Source organism: Phoenix dactylifera, chromosome 18, assembly GCF_051530095.1.
Source record: "Phoenix dactylifera cultivar Ajwa chromosome 18, Ajwa_hap1_PhDact_Kaust_v1.1, whole genome shotgun sequence".
Taxonomy (NCBI): Eukaryota; Viridiplantae; Streptophyta; class Magnoliopsida; order Arecales; family Arecaceae; genus Phoenix; species Phoenix dactylifera.
The window spans coordinates 17,638,037-17,663,166 of record NC_143207.1 but is presented as its reverse complement, the minus strand read 5'-3'; the positions used below and the strand labels follow the sequence as shown (position 1 = coordinate 17,663,166).

Sequence of the window (25,130 nt, the reverse complement as noted above, 5' to 3'; positions counted from 1 at the left end):
ATTCTTGTAGAAGATAGTGACATGAAAACGAACGCGCTCGCAATATATATTATTAGTTCTCTTTTCCTCCCGTCTTCCCGCTTGCGAGGAATTGTTTTTGGTTTGGGCATATAAGAAAGTCGCCAAAGAACCGGCGCATTTACGCGAGCAAGACCGAGTCGGAAAGTCGCGTCTCCTTCGCCGATCGAGGCCACAAAAGAAAAGAAACACCCGCCGCCGCTGCCGCCGGAGATCGTTGCTTTGATCATTCGCCGCCTAGCTTTTCTCATCGACGGCGAGGCTGAGGGCGGCGGCGGTGGCGGAGGCGAAGGAGTGCCGCGGCCTCTTGCGAGACTACTCCTGATTACCATGAGCGGATGCCCCGAAATTCTATCGGATCTCGGCGGCGGATCCACTCCTCTCTTCTTCCCGAATGGACGCTGCTTCTCGATCAGCCGTCGTCGTTGACAACGGAACCGGGTATCTTGCTCTGACGATCCGATCCTTTCCCCCATCCATTGATGATGATATTATTCTCTTTCTTTGCTCTTTATCTTGTTATGGAATCAAACTACCCTATACTAATCGATTGGCTTCTTGATCTCATGTCGCTGTGCGTATTTGTTTAAATATTTCTTTCTTGTTGGTGCAACGATGATTAGTTTTGGTATGGCACTGGTTCTTGAATTATTTGTCGAGCTTTTCTTTCCCTTTAGGGCTTGTATGATTAGCAGAATGAGGATTTCTGTGCGCAAATTGCATACTGAATTCTAGAAAAAACAGAATTAATCATGATCCAAGTATTACAGAGAGAGAGAGAGAGAGAGATGACCCAAGAATCAGCTATATGTGAAGGTGACCATCATCTGTATCATGCAATCAAGAAAGTGGAAGTTCTGGCTAAGTTTGTCTTGGGATGTGTTAAAGAAATGGAGTCTCATCTATGGTATTTCATGGTGCATTAACAAAGTCTGTAAAACATCTAACCGCACAGAGATGCACTTTCCTCTGAAAACGTTGCCTTTTCTTTGCTTCTCTAGGTTTTTTCATAGGAATAGAATTCAAAATAAATTATATCTAGCCATCGAGAATTATTCAGCTACATGAAGATGGCTAGATGAATGCATCTCCACCATTTTCTTGATCAAGATCACATCTTCTGTCTTTGCTGGATTTATCAATTCGTTCCCTTGATTTAACTTGATTTTATCTTGACTCTTTTGTTGGCCCTCCAACTTGCATGTGTCAATTCAACCTCATCCATGCTTGTCACCACTTTATACTCAACCAGTGTGACTATATATATTGCCTTTTTATTCTCATTTGCATTCTAGAAGAGACTTAGATGCCAATATTTAGTTCATCCGTTGCATAGTTTTCCTAATTATAATATTCAAGGGCATGACAGTCATGTAACACTATCAAGCAAAGTTTTCTTTTTTCCTCTTGAATGTATTTTTGTGTGACGCAGATAACAAAAACAGTCACTAATGATTTCTCTTCATCATCAATTCTTACATGATTGTCTTCATATATCTTTTTGCAATAATTTTATTTTGTACATGTTTTTCTTAATTAGATTCCTAACTTGGTAACTAGTTCCTCTGTTTTTCTGTTATGCATACAATCTTATTGCCGTAATATCAATAGTGTACAAAATACATAGACCAGAAAACTTCCTCTTAGTAATTTATATGAAATTAATTCAGGCCTAGCATAAAGAGATGTGAGTTTAATGTGGACCCTTAGTGTTGGCCAATGGAAACTCGAATGCTATATGTTTTACTATGATATCTTGTATCAGGCAAAACTATCACGCTTCGACTGATATGAATGATATAACCCTGTTACCTATGTAGTTATTGGAGGTATTATGTTTATATTCGAACTAGTGATGATGCCATCTTTTGTTAAGTTTCACCTGTCACTATGTTGGTGTTAGAGTTGTCATTGTCTATTACAATACATTAAGCTGATTGTCTGATGCTCCAGACTTCTCGAAACCTCTAAGTATCTCAAAATACATTCAAATAAAAGAACATTGCTAATTTGCGATATGGTTCGCCTCACCGTACCGAACTAGATGGTATGGGTCATACTATACTATACCGGTATTTAGTACGCCGAACGTAGCGTACCGACACAAGATAGTGTGGCACTAGTACGGGGTTTGGTATCGAGACGGTGTACCTTATCTTATTATAAGTTGGTGTTGCTGATGTCTTGACCTTGTTTAAAGAGGAGCACAAGGACATAAAGTTGAAGCTGCGTCTTCCATATCTTTTTATTTTCCTTGAAATCTCCTCCATGATGCCTTCCTTCAAATATTATTTTGTTGAACTCTACTTAGTCTTCCTTTTGGAGTACTTACTTTTGTTGGCATCGACAATGGATCACTAAAATCTTTGTTGCAGTTGAATTGTAAGACCGACAATGATGATGAAACTCCTTTACCATCTTTTATAATATTGAGTGGTTCACATTAAAAAAAAAAATGAAGATGTATCCACTAAAGCCCTAGGCTGCGAGAGTTCTTTCTGGTTGGAGTTCCTTATTCTGACCATTGTTTTCTTTAAAAAAAGGAATGGCAAGTTTTCAAGGGGCAATGTAAAAGCAATAATTTTTTTGTGCATTTATGGTTTACCACATATCCCATTTGCTTCTTCTTAAAAACTGATCTTTCCAACATTTCCAGAAACATTGTCCTTTGCCTTTACTCCCAGAATGCTCCAAATCTTTAAAGAGTACTATAAGGATTGTAGGTTTCCGGTTATGCTTATAATGGTCATTGGATGACAGTTAGACATGTATTGTCATTTTTTATGTTAGTTTTAGCCTGTGTGACTTTATGACGCTGTTCTCAGATATCTATGATCTGTTTAACTTTCTTCACAACAAATACCTTATCATCTAGAAAGATTTTAGAATCAGTATGATCTCAAACTTTTCCAAGACTTCATTAACTAGATTTTGAAAGGGAATTTTTTGAGTACCTAAAAAAAATCAATTACTTTCCTGCAACATGCTGTTTCAGGTGCAATGCACTAACCTTGTGTGTGAAGTATCATCGAGCTACAACTTTGTTGCACTTTCAAATACAAATTCTTGTATAGGATTGAGTACTCGATTACTTAGGATCCTTTTAGTGAAAACTGCTACTCGAATGTCCCAATTTTATCATGCCTGTGATGAAGCATCCTTCTTGTTCTGATCCATTATTTTGACCTGTTCCCCCTTATATCGGAATGCTATCACTTGCCATTTTACCTTAAGCTCCAAGTAATATCTGATCTGAGGATTTCTATGATGGAGCTACTCTTTGGTCAAGTTTTTCAGTCCAGAATAAAACAGATAACATCTAATTTTAATGATTAAAGTACATTTTAAAAGTTATAAAATCATAAAAAAAGTTGTAATTTGGTAGGTTGATATTATTTCTAGTTAATGTAACATTGATTTTCAAATGAGAACATAGTAAGGCTTTTAGTTTGAGTGCTCAATTAACACTTAGAGTAGATTGATTAATGGCATAGATGCAGATTACCATTTTTTACTCTTGGCAGAGTAAGCAGCTACCATGAATTTATAGGTAGTTTCCTAGGCATAGGTCGTTATTATGAATTTTAGAAGTTAAAAAAGACAGCTGTGTCCCTGCATAGGATTTTCATTTTAGTAGTCTAAAGTTTTGAGCTGATTTGTAATTCATTCAAATGTGGCATTTGAGTTGTCAAATATCAAACTGGTGGGACAGAAATGCAGCAATTAAGAGATATGATCATAATCATTTAATCTGTCTTGATGCTGCTTGGATGGGGATTTGGGGTTACCCTACTCATGCAAATGATGGAGTGGCTTCATGTTTAGGTCATAAAACTGGACTATACCCTTTGTTGATTAAAGTTCATGGTTATTATAGTAGGTTATTTACCTTTTTCTATTACTTGAATGAGCACATGAAAGGGGAAACTTGAGGGTCATATATCATGGAATTGGTAAGATGTATTTTCTTTTGCTTCCCACTTCATAGAGAAGGGAAAGGTCTACAATGAACCAAATAAGCCACTATGTGACATCTTCTAAATATGAAGGGTGGTGTTAACAATGACCTATATGAACCTCTTTGTGACATCTTCTAAATATGAAGGGTTGGTGTATCGATGTGACTGACTGTGCTATGACTAAGTTAATGCTATATGACTTTCTTATAGTAGTTGACTCGGTGGTGCTGGAAATGGGTAATTTAGGCCTGTGCATTTCTCTTTGAAAAGTGCGTAGCTTTTTTCTTTCATTACAAGTAGCTCGCTAGGAATTCATAGATATTTATTCTGGTTGATGATAATGAAGATATAATGTCAGAGTAACTCTTTCCAACATGATGTCTAGGATTTTCTTTTGGTTTTTGTACTCATTTACAGTTTGATATACCCTTTTATATCTCCATCTTAATATTGTCCTGAGTAGGTTATATATTATTTTTTATTGATAATATTATATTTTCTTGCATTTAGGTATACCAAAATGGGATTTTCTGGTAATGTTGAACCATGCTTCATCATCCCTACTGCAGTAGCTGTCAACGAATCCTTCTTGAATCAATCCGAGGGTTCTAATAAGGAAAATTGGCTAGCACAGTACAATGCAGGCATAACGGCTGATCTTGATTTTTTTATTGGAGAGGAGGCTATTTCACTGTCTCGCTCTAGTGGCATATACAATCTCAGTTACCCTATACGCCATGGGCTGGTAAAGATCTAGCATTCCTATGTGTTATGCTTTTACACTATTCTTTGGAATTAATAGTGCCCTTTGCAGGTTGAGAATTGGGATACGATGGAAAAATTTTGGCAGCAATGCATTTTTAATTACTTGCGTTGTGATCCTGAAGAGCATTATTTTCTTCTGACTGAGAGCCCGGTCAATTCTCCTGAAGATCGCGAATATGCAGGAGAAATCATGTTTGAGACATTTAATGTCCCTGGGCTGTATATTGCTGTCCAACCTGTTCTTGCCCTTTCTGCTGGATATGCAACCTCAAAGGTTGGTTATATTTAACTATTAACTAGCATATATTTCCCTTTTCTTGTTCTTGTGTATTGTTCAAGATTTACTGCTAGATAAATTACTGGGTGAAGGCTTGGAAAAATCATAGAATGACTATTTCCTTTTGCTAGTGTTCTATCTTTAAAATAATGGAAGGTCATGGGTTTTGTCTTGAGGTTGGGACAGTCTAGTTGTGATATGAACTTATGTGCGCTGGATGTTTGATGTATTGCCATGTGCAAGTTGGGGTCATAAGCTGCAAAAACAGGCCTACTTGTGGTTGTTTGGCCTCCTCACTTCTAAATTGTGATATCCTAAATTGATCCACCAAACAACTAGGATTTCATGGTCATTTTGCATGCGATCAGCTGGTCAATCATCGTAAATTTGTAATAGCAAAAGAGTTATGAGTTTACTTAGCTTTATTTTTGAAATGAGGATACCAGCCACTCTATTATAGTGTCAGACTTGTCCATACCCTTGGTTTTATGAAAACACCAAGCCAAATTTCAGATGACTTCATTCTTACGGCAGTCTAGGTGAGAGATTAGCTAACTCCTGGGCATGAATATAGGTGAAGATGTAATTGCTTCTATGGCTAACCAACTCTTGGTCAACCATGTAGGTGAAGAAGTAATTGCATCTATAGTAACAAAAAACTGCATGGCCTTGCTAATTCTGAAACAATATTCTAAAATTGTAAGATGGGGCTATGGGTGGTTTTTTGACATTTTCCAAAACTTTAAGTTTATTATACAAACCATAAGCAGTTAGACTAAGGTTTACTGTACCGATTGGTGCCGTACCGCATCGAGCGTACCATATGACACTCAGTATGCCAAATTGTACCATACCGAACTACATATCGACACTATAATAGGATGGTACTGGTACGGAGTTTGGCACCGAGACGACAAACTTTGAGTTAGACTCTAGCCTCAATTGATTAAGTTGTCAATAAGAGGCTGTTTGGAGCCTGATAGTTGAAGTTACAGTACAAATTAAGTGATACTGCAACTTAAGTTGTAATAGTTGACTTACAAGAAAGCTCACTTTTTGTATTTGGAGGAGAGTTTAGGAAAAAAGATAGGCATCTTTAACAAACGTTGCATTAAACATCTTGTAAGCAGATGCCAACTTAGAGCACTCAATGTGCATGAAAATGAGGGTGTTTTGGATAAAGAAGTCAGCATTAAAGTGCTAGAGGAGAGAGCTTGGGAATGGGCTCCCATAGGGATAGAGCGAGTGGCAGTGCAAGGCTTGAGGAGGGTGGAGAAGGAGGAGAAAGGTAGAGGGGGTAGATGGTGGTGGAGGAGAAGAAGATGGAGTGGAGGATGAGGGTGGCATAATGAATTCCGAGGAGGCGGCTGCGAGCTTCCTATAAGTGACAGGGACTGCTGCGATGTCAAGGGTAGAAGCGAGGAGGAACTTGAAGGCAGAGTGGGGCAAAGGAGAGAGGAAGGGAAGGAGGGGGAGGAGAGGCTTGCTGCGGTGAAGTTTGAGGTGGAGAAGGTGGCCATGGGTCTCCTGAAGGTGGTGGGGAATGCGGTAGTATCGAGGGTAGTGGCAAGGAGGGACTCGAGAGCGGGGAAGGGGGAGGAGAGGGGAAGGGAAGGAGTAGGAGGATAGATTTTTTTTTTTTTTTTAATAATTAAGATATCTACAAAAGTAGCTGTAACTCGTCTTGCGGCCATTTTGACTACAAGTCGACCAACTAGAGATAGCCCTAAGTTGCAGCTTGACGAGTAACTCAACTTAATATGCAATTTATGTTGTAGGCATTAAAACAAGTGAATTAGCCATACGTGCAACTTAAGCTGCATGTGGCTTCACTTACTGGACTCCAAACAGCCCCTAAATATATTTTGTGCGAACTACGATTTGGTCAGGTTTAAGCAATCGGGTGCTAATTGGTGTCAATCAGGCCATCAAGGGGATATCTAATAGCTTAGGTTGTTAAACATAGGATTAGATTGATGTGGTTATGTTGTACCGGTCGGTACCGGTTGGTACCAGGTGTACCGTACCGGTACCGGTGGGTACTGATACTGGTACGCCAGTGTCGGTACGTCTGGCGTACCGTATACCGTACCGTACCGATACTCGGTACACCTATCTAGTGCGACATCAGTACATGGTCCGGTACCGGTACGGCGAACCTTGGATGTAGATATATTTGATTTGAGGATTATCCATAGATGTGGGATTTAAATGCTCCTTCTCATGCAAAGTACATGAAGCAACCCACAACCTGAGAATTTTCATGGCATCCGGGTTGTGATTAACTTGAACAATGCTTTAAGTGAAGGTCCATAGCAGATAATGGTGGTTCGTATATCCACCTAATAGGCATAAGGGTGGAAAAATTTTTGTTGGTATTGAGATATAGTAAAGGACTAGAATGTTCAATAAAGAGAATCTAATGGATAGCATAAAATCTTACTAGTTCACCATGCAAACCAAGTAGAAGGAAGCTGTTTGGGCCTGTAGATGATGTGATTTTCTGTAGAGATGGTTGAAACTTTGGTACCAGCCACATGCAGAACTTCCTGAACAAATTACTATGGGGGAAGATATTTTTCGCGTCATTTGCTAAAAAGGTCCATGAAGAACAACAACAACGGTAATCAACAACCATTTCAGGTTAAGTAACATCGGATACTTCTGAGTGATAAAGTGGGTCTTAAAATAAGCTTTATAGAGATCGACTCATGGCTAGTAGGTCCTTTGGGCTTTTTGTAAGATAAAATTGATATCTTTAAGTATGCATGTGGTGAAGAACTTGAACCTTCTTGACTATGGTTAATCATCAGGATGTATTATAGACTCAAAGTAGAACTTTGTCTCCCAATGGACATGAGGAGTTTCATGAAATAATTGAAGTTGGGGGAACTAGGAATCTCCCATTAAAAGGCCCAAGCAATTTGTGGCCTGTAGTTTGTTAGCCGAGATTACCCTACAAAAAGCAAACAAAAATGATCAGAAGTTGGAAGAGACAAATACAAGCCAAAGAAGTTGTCATAGTATCCAATTCATGAGGCATCCTTAGAAATAAAGTATGCATTGTTGACATAACAGGGCTACTAAGGATTTTATTTTTGCAACGTATATTGTTTTTTTGGGACCACATACCCATAAGTGAGCCTATATTGGATTAGCATGTCATAGAACTCTCGTCCCCTTAGTAATGTGAATGGGGATGAATACATGAATATTTTACTTGTCTCCATTGTATGCTAGACCGGCCCGTACCGGCCGATTCAGCCCGTACCGGACCGGTCCGGTTCGGCTGTGGAAAACGGTTTCAACCCTAGCGTACCAGTGCGAACCGGACTGGTTCGCACCGGTCCGCGCACGGGCCCCGCGCGAAAAAAATCTACGCGTGCTTTTACCTCTCTTTCGGTTCGGTACCGGTTTAAACCGGTCCGAATCGAAACCATACCGGTCCGGTAGGCGACCGGGACACCTACCGGTACCGGTATGGCGTACCCTACTTATCCCCAAATTGAATGGAGCGGTTTTAACCGAAATTAAAAGCGGATGTTTTCGGTGATGAGTTTAAAAATTTAAAAACAGTTTGTTTTCGGTTTCAGTTACAGTTTTGATCAAGGTCCGCCGTATCGGTACTGGTCGGCGTACCGGTGGCCGGCCGGACCGGTATGGTACCGGTCCGGTCCGGTGCGTACCGGTCCCGTACCGGCCGGTACGCGGTGGTTTCAAAAACCACAGCGCGCGGCGCTGTGGTTCAAAAAAAAAAAAAATCGTACCGGTGCGAACCGGCCGGTTCGCACCGGTACGAGGCCGGTACCGGCCGGTACGGGCTCCGAACCGACCGGTACGGGCCCGAACCGGCCGGTACGCACCCGTACCGGCCGGTTCGGATAAAAAACCGGGAAATACCGGTTTTTTATCCGTTCCGGTACCGGTCCACGGCCGGACCGGTACGTACCGGCCCGTACCGGCCGGTACGGCATTCCATGGTTTTGATGATTCCTTGATGTGAAACCAAATCTAACTCCGAATTCAAAACTAAAACCAAAACCAAACATATCCGATCTTTAATACTCTTTATATTTTGTGTAAATCCAAAATATTATATTGTGAATTTGGTTGGGTTATGGATTATATTATGAGAATTATGGATGATATCTTTAATTTGGTTATTTATATATGAAAATTTTGAAATGAATAAATTAACTGTTTTCGGTTTTTCAGTTTTGGTTTCAGGTTTGCTATTATTTTCAATGGCGGTTATAGTTTTTTATTTCAAAAATTATTTAGTTTTGGTTTTGGTTTCAGAGGCAGTAGTGGATTTTGGTTTCGGAAGCGATAGTGGATTTCGGTTTTGGTTTTGATTTTTTCACTAACCGCACCGAATATGCCCTATTGACAGCACAAACCACCCCCCGCCCCGCGCGCCCAATACACATATGAAAAAAAAAACTTGAGAAAAAGACTAATGGGTATGAAACTTCCAAGCTAGCTTGCAACAATTATAATGATGTTGAGACTGCCTAGGAAACTTGGTTAAGGTGTTTGCAAGCTGATCACTTCTCTTCATGTAAGGAGTGATAATCTATGTATCTTCTACCTTTTGTTAAATCCAATGATAGTCTATCATTATGCTATTATCTGCAATCTAAATGCAAGATTGATGATGATGTGAATAATAGACTGATTGTGGCAATACATGTTTATTGATCTCTTACTAGTCTGAATTGGAAATTTCAGTGCATAGAATCATGAGATTTAAGGATGTTGTGGTTCCCCAAAAATATATAGCATAGAGAAGCACCAAAAGATTGCTTAACTTTATGTCATTGTTTTAAAAGATGGTCCCATCTTATTCGTTACATTATGTTTCATTTGTCAGATTTTAATTACTTTTTGTCTCCTTATATTTTTACACCATATCCTCTCCCCCTTTTATAGATAAGGACACCATATAGCATCCTAAACATGACTTCTCAATTGACTAGAACACTTGTAAATCTTTTTCACTACGCGTAAATCTTTTTCGTTACACTTCCTTCCAAAAGGAACTAGTGAAGACTTTCGTAAACTGGGAAAACTTGTAACTTGATAGGAATCCACATAAAAAACCATCAAAATGTTTGCAAATCAGAATCGTGTTTTGAACTTTCCTAATCTGACCTAGACATCTAAAGTAGGAACTTTAGATGTTATTCCTACTCAAAATAGGACTCATAAACTCACTACAGAAAAGGTACAAAAATAAGTACAGAACCCTTTAGAAAATAGAAAATACCTAACTTCCTCCTATAACAGTTAAATATAGGACTACTTGGACTCCATTAGAAAGAAAATTAACAGAAAGTAAAACTAGGAACATTAAAATAGCTTAGTCTAAACCTAATTCAAACCTAAATTACGCTTGGGCCAGTGCACTTCCATTTTGCAGCTCTTGGGACTAGTATATTGATATTTGTTTAAATGAATCATCTTCTTCTTAAGATTATGCTGAATGACATATTTGGAAAAAAAATTCCGTATATTCATGATTTTGAAATTTATGAAGTGAAACATTATTCTCTTTAAGGTTGATCTGTATCTTTTCTCAGTCTGAAATGACAGGGGTTGTAGTTGATATTGGAGATGGGGCCACACATATTGTTCCAGTTGTGGATGGTTATGTGATTGGGAGCAGCATCAAATCTTTCCCAATTGCAGGAAATGATGTAACTCAGTTTGTTTTGCAACTTTTACGGGTACAAGACTCTTCCTCTCACCTTTTTGAGGTCCACATAGTCTAGGATTGTGTTTCGTATGGTTGCATGTAATTCCTGCTATGCTTTTGATGTTCTAAGTGTAATATTGTAAGCAGTCGATGTGGCTAAGGTTTATTTACTACATTGCTTTTCAAGCAGGATCCTTTTTCCCCCTTAACTGATGAAATATTATGAATTAATATCTTCACTCAGTATTTTTATCTTGATGACCAAACTTGTACAGTAATTTATTTCTCAGATTTAATCATATTTCCAACTTGATATATTATTTGTTATTAACTATGTTTGCCGACCATTAGCAATGAGAGTCTTGCTTTCTCATATCTAAGTTATAGTTTGCTGACTCCAAGTCTCTCATTTTCTTGTTCTTGAGTTGACTGAAACAGTTGTATGTCACAACAAACTGTTATCTGGGTTCATATTTATTATGAATTATAACATTTCTTGTTCCAGTGGCTGCTGTTAGCTGATATAATGGCCTATCATGACATGTATCATGAGTTCATGACAGTCTAAATGTATTATATGACAACCACTAGCTGCAGGCTATTATATATATTTATTACATCAATCTAGTATATGGACAAACAATTAAAATCATTTTCTGTTCACGTGAAAGAACATGGATATATATCATGTTGTGATGAACTTACATATTTAAGACTGATCTGAGCTTCAAACTTATATGCATAACCGCAAGATAAGCCGTACCAGCCCGAACTGGGCGGTACGGGGCGTACCTTACTGGTTTGGTATCGGTACCCGGTATGGGTGGCATACTGACATTTGGTACGTCAAAAAATTCTGTACCGTACCATCACTGTGCTAATGTGGCACCAGTATGGGGTCTGATAGCGAGACGGCAATCCTCGTATAACCATATGACTAGATCATAACCAAATAAGTGCCGAGACAACCTCCTCTTGAATTAACATGCTTGAATCAACCTTGACCATCTTAAACCAACAGTAGAGTCACATTCATGTTGATATCTAGCTGCACCCCATTGTACTCCCTCGTTACCTAAAGTGGGAGGGGGTTTGAGAACAGGTGCAAGGAGCAAATCTCTCTCTCTCTCTTGCGAAAAGAAGAAAGAATGAAGCAATACTTAGGAGCGGGTTGAGGGACAATTTTTTGAAGAAACTCCAAAGCAGGTTCATGACACTAAATAGAAGTTTCTTGCTACTAAGTTCTACACTAAGGCAACTCCAGGCCAGGACTTTGGTGAAAGGCTCAAATTGAATTTTGCTTGAAGAGTAACATAAACAGGGAATTTAGCAGTGATGATAACATGCAAAGTGTACAGTTAGCAAAGCATCCAATGTATCATGTCGGTTCAAGCATGCATGTTGTGCTAAGTTTCCTTGGAAATTTTAGTAAAACTCCTATGTAGTTTCATGTCAAACTAATGACTTATGGCTTTTGTACTTAGCATTTCACCAGGATATGGATGCAAATGTCAGATATGGATGCTTTTGTCCTTTTTCCCCCTTTTTGAGAGAAAGGGAGGCAAAAGCCAATGACTTTTTATGCAGAGTACTCTGCACATAACTTAGGGCCATCATATGAGTGCATATTTTGCTATCATCATGTATTCTGTGTTAGCACATAACTTACTGCGATTATATGATCTGACACAAGTGTAATATTTGTCAGTGCTAGAGGAGACCGAGCAAACAAATCTTAATGGACCAATGTACTTCACTTAGTCAGTGTCCACAAGTTCTCTCCATTTCTCTTTCAAATGCATGTACCACATTTTCTGGGGTTGCAATCTACTAAATATTGGTGGAAAAACAGTTGCAATAAATGTTCATCCAATATTTGAGCAGATTATGAGAATGAGCCTTGTGTTTCTCTTTTCATTTTAATTTTCTGATTCAAGTATTTCAATTTTTCATTTTCTGTAAATTATTGATATCATGAAAAACAAATGGATTTTGAACTTTGATTGATCCATAGCAAGATCAAAAGTATTTGGAGGAGGGGATGTTTATTACAACTTTCTCCATCAAAAAATCACAAATATCGGTTAAAAATCCTAGTTTTTATGATATTCTGGAAACCATGTTTTAATAAAATGTATTCTTACTTCCGTATTGGAATGCTCATAGTCAATGTTAAGAGAATATTTACACATTAAAGATGGAAGATAGGACTGTATCAAAAAAAAAAAGATGGATAGGAAGAAATAACTTACATCAGAAGAAGAAAGAAAGAACTTAGATTTTCATATCGTGTATTTAAGGAATAAGGATATAGTTTTTCTAGGTCACATGCATTTAGAGACTGAAAGAGTAGTTAGATGTCAAATATGCCACTATTACTCCATATTTGGTTATTAAGTCATATGTTTCTGTTTAGCGCCTAGAGGCCCCTGGTCTCCAGGCCATGCAGCTAGAACAGTTTGCTCAAAGGAGAGAGACTAAAAAAGGCCCCATGGTTCTTCAAATTAATGTCAATCTAATGTTGAGTTTATGCAACATCAATGATATACCTTGTGCAGCTACATTTAATTTAGATGGGACGAGATGTGGATGACTGTTTGAAGTTGTTGGCAGTTAACATATATATTATCCTGCTCCTCACGTAAGTAGAAAGCAGGAGCCATAGCTTTAGTTTCATTCTGAAAACCAATATCTGGCTTGTCCTTGTTATCAAAAGCTAATAAGAAATTCTTTTAGTGTTTTAAATCTTAGAAGGCTATAAAACCTTTTTTTAGCAATACAAAATTTATTAGATGTATTAATTGACTATTTAATAAATTTGTTGTATAGGAGTTTTCTTTTTGGTGAATGCTAAAATTTACTGGCCATGTTAAATTATTTGAAGAAGTCGCAACATATACATGGCCTTCTTTTGGCTTTGGTCCCTGATAAGAGTTAAATTACAAAAGAAGGAAGAGATATAAGAATATTAGCTCAACAATGAGGAGGCAGTATATCATATTTTCAATAATAAACCCTCTTATTATTAGGGGAATTAATAATCTGGTTTCATTTGCATGTGCTGATCCGAGCTGATCTTTTTATAATTTTACAAAATTTGTTCTGGAAAACTTTCTTAACAAGGTTTAGAATACACTTGTTATTGTTTTTCGAAGAGCATACAGAATGCTATGATCTATTCACAGTTGGCCACATCTTCGGATTTTATACAGGAAAGAGGAGAGCTTATACCACCAGAGGATTCTCTTGATATAGCTCGGAAGGTGAAAGAAATGTTCTGTTACACTTGTTCAGATATTGTGAAGGTAATTTTTACATGCTAATTAGGAATATTGCCATGGTCACATAATATCTTCTTGTTGCTTTTGGAACTTTTATATCATCTTTTCTTATCATAAATTGCTGATGTCTCTACCACCTACAGATTAAGATTATTTTGAATATCTATGAGAAGCTTCAGACTAGTCATAAGGTTTTATGATTATCTTCAGGAAAGTTTATCATCATCTCTTCCTACTCAGGACAACAGATTAGGTTTCTATCAAATAAATAAATGTTGGAAAGGATAAGAGGAATATTTTTCGTGATGAAATGCAGATTTATTACATAAAATATATGGCACACTGAAAAGGGAAAAGTATTTGGGTTTAAGATGATTTTGTATTGACTAAAACTAGAATCTGTATTTTAAAATGATTTATAGGTTCACAATTTCAAATGTTGAGATAAGGGCAATATATAAACATACATTAACAAAAATCATTTCCTGTAACATCCTTGCAACCATAACATCATACTGATCTATCACAAGATTTTATAATTTCAAAATTTGCATCATTTTCTTACCTCTATTTCTGATTTTGATGGGAAGTTGGTATTGATTCCCAAATATTGAGGGGTTAATGGGCCCTCATACCTAACCTAGGTACTAGGACAGTTAGTGCATCTTCTTGAAATGGATTGATCATATGTAAAAGGATCTAATGATTAATATTTCTTTTGATAATTTCAGGAGTATAATAAACATGATAAGAAACCTGATAAGTACATCAAGCAATGGGCTGGCATCAAACCCAAGACTGGGGCATCATACTTATGTGACATTGGATATGAGCGCTTTCTTGGACCTGAGGTTTGATTTCATATACTTTGTCTTTTTAAACCCAACAGTACTGGATTACATTCATAAAATAAAAGAATTTTGAAACATGTTTCTCATTTGTATGATTGACTAGATTTTATTATCTTTCAAAAGAAACTTATTATATACTCTCCTGCAGATTCTACTCCAAATATATAATCAGTTATAGATTGTTAAGATAAGACTTTCTCTTTTTTTTAAAAAAAATGCCTTTAAATAGCGTCTTGCAATGGCTAGTTAGAATCATTTTCTTCCTTCTAGCCTGAATCAGCTTTCTTTTGAGTTCTCTCAGGATATAAGTCCTAACAATTGCATTAGAGTCAATATGTGTTCAAATTCATGCCTTAAAGGCTAGAGACAATTCATTTATACCCACTTTCCAAATAAAAAAAGATGAAGGAAAAATTCCCTTAGTTAATATAAGTAGACATACGAAGGATAAATAAGCAATGGAACGAGATATATATTGTAGATTAGAATATTGAAGGTATAAGAAGAAAGAAAGGAAGGAAATGACATAGAGGAAGAAAGAATATAGGCGTTTGCTTAGTCAACTTGAGCGATCCTTTAAGGCTATATTATGAAAAAGGGCAGAGAAACATAAAGCCAAAAAAAACGAACTACCTTCTTGTCCTGCCAATTTTTTAGCAAGTCCTTATAAGCAAGGTCCATAATATCGGTACCAGATACTATATTGATACATTACCAATTTGATATGGTATGGTCAGATATGGTATGGTCAGTAGCATGGTCGGCGGAACCATCCCGAACCGTCCAGGTCGGGATATCTCGAGCCGTATCGGTGGTGGACCAGGATGGTTCTGGCAATAAAATTGAGACCTCGTCACCGGAGAGGGAGAAGAAGGACAGAGAAAGGGAGAGAGGGGGGAGGAGGGCGAGGAAGGAGGACAGAGGCCGGTTGGGGTTGGCCGACGAATGTTGGGAAGCCTTCGAGCAGAGGAGGCCAAGGAGCCACAGAGGCAGGGCTTCGCCTCCGGTCCTCTGTTTCATTCGAAACAGGGGCCCGGAGGGGGCTTCTTTTATTTTTGTGAGCCGACTTTAACTTAAAATTCGCAAAAATAAAAGGGGCCCCCTTTGGGGCCCTATTTCAAAAAGAACAAGGAACCGAAGGCGGAGCCCTACCTCTGTGGCTCCTCGGCCTCCGCCTCCTCCGTGCAGAGACTCTCCGGGGCCGGCCTCTCTCCTCCTTCCTCTCCCTCTCACTCCCTTCCCCGCTCTCTCTCTCTCTCCTGTTCTCCCTCTCCCCCGCCTCTATTGTATTGGTATGGGATCGACACGACACGATGTGGGGCCATAACGACCCGTGCCACCGGGCAACCGGTACGGAACCCGATACCAGCACAGCAGACGTTGGTCAGTAGGGTATGGTATGCACCCCATGCAGCTTCCGACTTCTTTTTCTCACTTTTATCACGGTACCACCTAAAATCGGATGTTTTACTCAATTCGGATTGGTACAGACCAATTTCCACACCAAACTAACCCGGTTATGCACTGGTTCAGTACGGTACACCCCGAGTTAGGCGATTTGGGTTGATTCTATAATCCTTGCTCATAAAAGTTACGTTACTATTAGGTTTAAAAAACTAGTAGTTGAATTTCAATTACATTAATATAATTTGTAATATAGCAACTAGTACAATAAGATATTTAAATCCTGAGCATCCTATTAATTCTTCAATGTGCTCCCAAAAGTTAAAGTATAGAAATGAAAGCACCAAGATGGTGTTTGGTAGGAGGATAAGACCTGGCATAGGGCCTTATCCCAGCCAAACACCATTTGCAAAATAGGCATAGCATAGAATAAGCTATGCCCAATCAAACCATCTTATGCCCATTTTTCGGGCAAATGGTATTCTACGTCCATCTTGAAATAGCCCTATGCTCATCTTTATATGCATTTCATCCTTTTAGGTTATAACCTAAATTTAATTTTATATCATCAATTATATTGTAAAAATAATATAATATTATATATTATCTTAATAAATCTAGGTATATTATAAATTATTAATAATATTATAGTAAAATAATATTATGACAATAAATTATTTTTATAAGAAATATTTAATATGGATTATGTTTTAATGAAAATAATATTTTAATAATATTAATAATATTAATAATATAATAGTCATATTATATATAGTGATATACTATTAACATTTATATTTTGTATTCTCTGTAACATCAATTATAATATTTTTTAATGTGATTATTACAATATAATATGATTATACAAAATTCTCACTGTATATTATTATGATATCATATGTATCTTAATTAATCCAATAAATTCATATATTATTATAATATGGTATCATAGTATTATTACTCAATACTAATAATAGCATTCAAAATGTTCATTATAATATAAAATAGCACTATATAATATTTTTTTTAATGATGCTCAATAAGTAATATATTGTAATACTATAATATTATAATTATAATGTATACTATTATTTTCATATTGGCATTGTATTAAATATTACTATTATTCATATAAATAATGCTGTAAAATGATATCATTATAATATATAATATTATTCTTTAATATTGATATTGTATTTAAAATAAATATTATCGTACAAAATATACTATAACAAGCCAAGGGTAGTTTTGCCATTTCTGAAAAATTGGAAGCACATTATAGTTTATGTTTGTTTAGAAAGTTTTAACAACCAAATAGAATCTAGCATAAACACCTGGCATAGCTTTTCATATTCCAATTTCTTTATATTCTGCCAAGGTTTTAGGTTATATTATGTCATCTAGTTTCTTCCCCATGCTTTGCAGACGTATTGGCTTATTTATCTTGTTGACCAAACAAATGAAATGACTACTTGTTTATTCTCATTCTTCTCTCAAATAGAGTAGCAATCTACTCCCACTGTGCTATTGGCAAGTTGTAAAACATCCTGATTATTACTATATAGTGTTGGAGTTCATCAAATGCAACCATGCATGTTAAGAAAAATCATTTCTTGATGCTCTATTTCTGCTCATAATTTAGTTACTGCACTTTATTTCTTCACATTCGAGCTTGAGGAGTGCTAGACGTAAACGTGCATGTAGGTCTCCCTGACCTACATGCATTGTAGGTCGGACAGCACAAGTTGACTATCAAACTATTTTTTGGTAAAGGGAACCCAGTTGAAATTTTAACCAGTTAGTCAATTAACAAAACTAACCAGATATCCCAATCTCATTAGAAAAAAGGAACTTTTTAATTGAATTTGTTAGTGCCCAAGAAGTAGTCTGGTTTCTCGCTCTTCTTCTCCTCCTTCCTACTATGGCCGCCTTCTCCTCCATTTTTGCTTCTGTCATTGCCACGGTGACATGGCTCTAGTCTAAGGTAAGGCAGTGTGGCTTGTGTGATGAGCCAATATCATCTGCCATACTTTGAACCCTAGACTATGGACAATGCAACAACTATGTCAATAAGGATAATGATCTTATCACCGATGACTTCACCAATAGATCCTTTTTACCCACATCATTGTCCACCATTCCAAATTGCAGTCACAAGGTTCATCCTCCAAATCCAATTCATCCTCAATGATGCTATGGTTTCTAAATTGAAGCACCAAATTTTCCAGTACAGCATACACAAGTTTCATGTATGCCATTAATAATGATGAAAGTGATGGCAATGGTAACCAATAACATGAGAGGAAAGAATAGATAGACAAATAGATGGGATACAAACAAAGGTTGTGCAGGTTGAGGAGAGACAAAAAGGTGTTGGGACCTTGTAAGTCCAATTCTCCAGTGGTGTCCACAAACCACAAGCAACAACAGTGAGAAGAGGGAAAGCAACTATGAGGAGACAAAAGAGAGGGGAGTTGGGGGAGATGAAGGGGTTTTGGAAGAGCTTTCTATGATTTAACCAGTCAGAAAATCTTTGTCGGTGAGTTTTCTTCATTGGGGAGCTTGAACAATTCAGCCCAATTGTCGGATCTACATCGTGGGTAGGTCAAGGATACCTACACACATGTAGGTGTATCCTCTTCCAACTTATGTAGTTTTCTTTTCCTTCTTTTTAAAAATACCAACTTATATGGTTATCATTCACGTGTATACAATACCCTGTTGTGGATCCACAAGTGATAGGATATCTTATTCATTTTGCATAAGAAGAGCCTTCTGAGAGAGATGTTCATTCCACTTGTAAATGATGCTTTGACTTAGAGCTTGTCTCAACTAATTATGTGAATTGCTTGTATTGATTTTCAAGGACCTCGCACATATATGCTAACCACAATAGCAATGGATACTTGAGTAGCATTTGCCAAAGCGAGCATAATTTTCCATTAAGGATGTCTGCTCTAATACATACTGGTTAAATAGGCTGACATCAAGTTTCACTGCACATTCGGGATGCATCTGTATATACTGAGCACATGCTATATGCAAATAGTGTATACTCATACGACATATGGTAAGTAAAAAGTACATCATGGATATCATACTATGTTGTGATATATCGATATAAGCTCACTACATGAACAAATCTTATGAATGGCTAGATGACATTTAATACTTAAGTGTTAATGATGTGTCTATTACTCTATTGTGCTATACTATAAGCTCTATTACAAGTGTTACATGACTGTGAATTGGATCCCAAGTTTAATAATTAAGGCCAAGCTACTTGAACACACTCCATACTGTCGTAATTAGCATTGGAACATTGTTAGGTCTAACAAGTCATGTTTGAACTTGCAATTATTCAAAGCTTAGAACAATGTTTTAGTAACTGTTTCTTCCTAATGCTTGGTTGGCTGCTTTGTTGAAGCTGTATGCACATTTTCTCATAAAAAAGAAGCTGTATGCATATTCTGCATCCACAAAATTTGTTCAAGTTTGTCATACGCTGGCCTTAGAGTTTGAAGAGTCCATAGGCTGTCTAGATTAGAAAAGCCAAGTGATTGGTTTCGTACTAATTTACAAGGAAAATCTCTCTATTCAATCTTGAACATGATTAAATGGTAATCCCTCTGTACATGAAGCATTGAGAACTTGCACCAATTTTTGGATCTGATTCAGTTCAAGATGTCAAGTGTCAACCCTTCTGAATCCATCTCATAGAGCAATGCTATTAGGACAAGAAATTGAGCTAACAATGGTACAGATATACACTTGTTTTAGGGCACTACTAGTTATGGTTACCTTGGGGTTAAATTGAAGTGCTTGATGAAGTACTTTTTAGACAGATTAGTTGGTAATATATCATATGAGTGGGAGTAGGTTATGCAACAACATACTCATCATTGTATCAGCCAACACCAGGAATTAGGTTTTATTAAACAAAAATCCTGGATGCAAGGGATTTTTTCAGATTTTCATTGAGTTTTGTAATTGTACTTCTATTATAATGTTTCTGGAGATTAGTTGTTAAGGATTACATCATTTTGTGTGTCTGTTCATAAATGTGATCCTCACAGAATTGGATATATTGGTTATGGTTGGATACATGGATATGTGTTTAACTTTATCCTGATGGCACTTTCTTATTCCTATTCTGTTTTTAATAGCCCTCACCTCCATCTGCATATTTTTGAAGAAACCATAGTCATGCTAAAACCAAACAGAAACTCTTTTTTATATAGTTATGGTACAAATGGGTGGACATGATATGAAAGGTTTTCATAGACAAAATTGAAGCATGAGGGCATTTAAGATTGTAATATAGGCTTGTTATATTTATTGGATTCTGACTTTTCACTTTCTGGCATGTGATGTAGAGTGCTTGGTGATTGTCGGTCATTGTGACTGGAGTGGCAACTTGTTTTCTATGGGTAGTTTTACTCAAATGTAGATAGATCCATTTACACCATAGTGGAGGACTGATTATTTTTTGTGCCTTCAATAAAATTTAGATCCTTCTTTAGAAGGAAAAAAGATTGCCCTTGTTATGCCTAATCATGATGCATTGATCTATGTTGAATCATATTATCAGGTTTTTGGATTAACATTTATAATTTATTCAAAAGGGCGACATTCTTGTTTTCTGTTTTCATATGTTATTTGGGAATGAGTCCTCTAGTGGCATCTGCTTGTGCACCTAATTTACCAACGGTTCAATTTTATTTAGGTATTCTTTCATCCTGAGATCTATGATAGTGATTTTACTACTTCTTTGCCTGATATGATTGACAAGTGTGTTCAGTCATCACCAATCGATACAAGGAGGGCTCTATATAAGGTAAGATATAACATTTACTTCAACAATAAAAACCTATTTTTTTATAGTTTTCTCTGAAGAAAAACAAGTAGAAGAATACTTGTATACTTAAGTTAGCTTCTAGTTTAGCTCTTTTGACTGCCTGTTTGGAATTGGTCTCAGAACATAGTATTATCTGGAGGATCAACCATGTTCAAGGACTTTCATAAAAGGTTGCAGCGGGATTTGAAGAAGATAGTGGATGATCGGATTGATGCATCAAATGCCCGACATGGGATGGATATAAAAGTAGGTGTAATTTTACTAAATTTCTTTGGTTTTATGTGCACTTCTGACCATTTAACATTCTTCGGCTTCCCAGTCTCAACCTGTGGAAGTTAATGTAGTGAGCCATCCTATCCAGAAAATTGCAGTCTGGTTTGGAGGTTCTGTAGTTGCATCTATGCCCGAATTTTATGAGGTATGTTTTCTCTCAGATGGTTTGCTTTCATCCTCTATTTTATGTCTTTTATAGTCCTTTTGTTGAAGACTGTATTTACTGATTATTAACATTGTTTGGTGATACAACCCAATGAACTTGATGAACAATCTTGCAATTATAGTGGAATACATTAATATTTATCATAAACTACTAAGACTGAGAATTATTGCAATATATATATATATATATATATATATATATATATATATATGGGGATTGATAACCTACTCTCTGTTATGGTAGGTTATCAATCTACCCATTTTTCATTGGACAAAAAATACCCTTATTTTTTGTAACTTTTAAGGGTGTTTTATGCCTTTTTACAATCTCACATTAACTCACCCTCTCAACCCCAATTAATGCTCTCTCCCTCTCTCTCTCTCTCCGGTGTGTGTGTGTGTGTGCATGTATGTATATGTATGTATGTCTATGTATGTATGTATATGTGTGTATGTATGTATGTATGTATGTGTATGTATGTATGTGTATGTATGTATGTATGTGTATGTATGATGTATGTGTATGTATGTATGTATGTATATGTATATGTATATGTATGTGAGAGAGAGAGGGAGAGAGCATTAATTTGAGGGTTTAAGAGGGTGAGTAAATGTGAGATTGTAAAAAGACATAAAGTACCCTTAAAAGTTATAAAAAGTAAGGGTATTTTTTGTCTAATGAAAAATGGGTAGATTGATAACCTACCATAACGGAGAGTAGGTTATCAATCCCCTATATATATGTATGTATGTATGTATGTATGCACACTTGTGTGCAACTGGAATAGGAGTATATGCAGTTTAAGAGGATTTACAATTATTTCTTCTTTACTAAGTGCAACTATGTCATTCTAGATTAGTTAATAATAAATGTTGAATATACTAATGACCTAGTTAACAAGAAATCAAGCACTGTCTTACATAGAGTAAACAAATGAAAATTGAACATACATAGCTAAGACTGAACGAGACTAGGTGATTCGTTGGCAACTAATAATTTCCATTCTCTTAGACACTGACTGTAATGAAAGGCGGTCTTAGGCTTTTGGTCATAGAGGTTGCACATCTGACATTGCCATTGAAGAGGAGAATGTTGAATGAATAATGGAAATATCTGAGGTTAATGGGCATCTAAGCTATACAACTCAATGTACTTCCCCAACCAATCATTTTAAGATCCTCTAAATTATAAGATAAATAGTATGAAGTATTGAAGAAATCTTTTAAGTGCTGAGGAATTGGAAATACTTAGTCTGAATTTTGGTTGTGATAGGCTATTTGGTTGGTGTATATCATTGGACAAGTGTGTTTCTGCATGGTGTCAGCTATAAGTCCTGAATCTAAACTGTAAGCACAGGTCCTCATAGTATAACCAGCAACCCTGGGTGGTACAGCCGACATTTGCTTTTTTCTTTGGATAAAACGGAGAAGCACACAACCAACAATACAAGGATGGGTCAAATTACAAAATTTGCGCCATCAATGACCAAAAACTGATCCAGTTCCGTGCAATCTTCCTTGAGCTCAATTCTTTCACTATGTTTTGTGCTTTCCATTTTAGCATGCCAATCCACACCACTGTTACAATCTCTTTGAATTAAAGAGACATCAATGACCAACCTTCTCAAAACAGCCCACAAGTTGTCAATAATATCCATAATGTTTTGGATTTAAGTGCATCAAGAAACTTGGTCTGCAAACAAAACTGGTGATGTCAGCACAATCAGTTGCAAGGATGATCATGTTAAACCTTTCATTTAAATTAGGGTATGCATGAATTTTGCGGTAAGGGTGGTATTTTGTTGGTTCTTAATGATAATGCTGTCTCCCACCAGTGTCTAGGAATCATCAATGGAACCATCATATTGATTTTGATCCAATCCACTAGTAGAACCCCTAAATTATGGTCAAATTTACCTTTATTTAAGCTTGATTCCTCTATGATACGTGCAACTTTGGCCGTCTCCTCTTAAGAATCCCAGCAATCATGGCCTTCCGTGGTTCTCGTGTGGCAGCGGTAGCAATGGCAAGCTAGAGTTCTCTTGATTCTCCTAGTTCAAGTGATCACTTGCTGACTGGCTATACTCAATCTAGTCTAGTTTCATGCATTTCAACAGTTTTGCACATAGTATGTCTCACTGCTTCGCAAAGAGGATGCAGTGAGGAGTTTCAGCCTACCAGTAATAGCAGATTTTACAAAATAATTAGCTAAATTTGTATTATATTGTAACCACTGTTCTGCCAACCTTTCTATGTTTCCCAGTTTTGATGTTTTCTGTATTATAGTTGAGGCTAAGACAAATGTTTTTAAGCGAATTCGTTTTCCTTTTCTCTTTAACAGTCTTGCCACACGAAAGAAGAATATGAGGAATATGGAGCAAGCATATGCCGCACCAGTCCTATCTTTAAAGGGATGTACTAACGTTAACGACTACTTCTCACTTGACAAATTTACAGTTCATTCATTGGTCAGAGTTGCACATAATAACATTTTGTTCCCAATTGCATTTCCAGCTTTGTAGCTGCATTACTGATCAGAAATGGGCAGTCTTTTAGTTGTATAATAGATGCTGTCACAAGCCTAGGCTTTAATGCTGCTCTTGATTCATGTCCAAGATATGCCTGTTAATGTCGCCCAAAATGGGAGCTGTCATTTGTATAACAGACTCTGTAAATTTTAGATACTCTTACTATTGCAGAAAGATTTTCAGATGGATGCTGATTGATTCTACATATGAAGTGGTAAATCTTGAAAGCTAATTTTCTGATCAAGCATCATTGGCTGCCGATATCCCACATGACAAAGGGCAGAGTTCATCAAATTGGACCTTTCAGATTTAGATATTGCTAATTGCTCCACTATCTTTAAACAAATCTACTGCTCGTGGCTTATACTAGTTGCTCAATTATCCTCAAGCAAATTTAAGCAATTTTCCTGCATCTGAACTTCCTTAAACCTAGTTGACATTCCTCACAGTGTGTACAACTCCAGAAATTCTAGCGCGCAAGACAACAGACCCGGCAAAAGGCAACATACTGCATCTCTTCCATGCGACAACTGATGGTAGTTCTGCTGCTACTCAGTTTGAATGGCGTCAAGTTTGCTTGCACGATGCCTCAGCCCCGAGGATCGAGTATGCCATGCGGAAAGCAAGCTGACTGGGGTCCAACCATTAACATGAGACATGAAGGGGTCGGTAACGCCCTTGCTGCTCTCATATTTAGGATTCAGGTCGATGCTAGAGGTACCTAACCTTACATCAACAACTGAGATATTTTCATCCATTCTCTGAAACTACCAAGCTAACAACCATGTTCACACAAGTTTTTTTTGTGGTTCTCTTTTAATCAGAAATAACTTTAAGTGACAGTTTCCTTGGAGCAGTTTTGCGGAGGATCCAACTTGCTCTTCACGAACCACAACAGTGACTATCGCAAATGTGATGACTGCTTTAATAACCTGAGTGGTACCTGCATGTTCATAAGTCAAAAGGGCATACAGCAGCCGTCCCATGTAAACAGACTGTTAACAATCGAAGTGGCTCAGGTGCTGCGAAGATTTAATTGAAAATTAAGATTTA

General features: G+C 37.0%; 1 protein-coding gene across 1 annotated transcript; it reads left to right on the top strand.

The window, feature by feature from the left end:
* Positions 1-83: 83 nt before the first annotated feature.
* LOC103714451 (actin-related protein 3-like) lies at positions 84-24,288 on the top strand. The gene is made up of 10 exons (XM_008801703.6): positions 84-459; positions 4,488-4,722; positions 4,792-5,016; positions 10,602-10,748; positions 13,930-14,022; positions 14,730-14,849; positions 20,980-21,090; positions 21,232-21,357; positions 21,431-21,529; positions 23,891-24,288. The coding sequence occupies exons 1-10, from the start codon at positions 413-415 to the stop codon at positions 23,969-23,971; spliced, it is 1,284 nt and encodes a 427-aa protein (XP_008799925.1). The 5' UTR covers positions 84-412; the 3' UTR covers positions 23,972-24,288.
* The last annotated feature ends 842 nt before the right edge of the window (positions 24,289-25,130 follow it).

Coding starts and splice junctions, on each gene's coding strand:
- LOC103714451 (XM_008801703.6), top strand. CDS start 413: ATGGACGCTGCTTCTCGATCAGCCGTCGTCGTTGACAACGGAACCGG. Junction 21,358..21,430: donor GACATGGGATGGATATAAAA/GTAGGTGTAATT, acceptor TCGGCTTCCCAG/TCTCAACCTGTGGAAGTTAA. Junction 21,530..23,890: donor CTATGCCCGAATTTTATGAG/GTATGTTTTCTC, acceptor TCTCTTTAACAG/TCTTGCCACACGAAAGAAGA.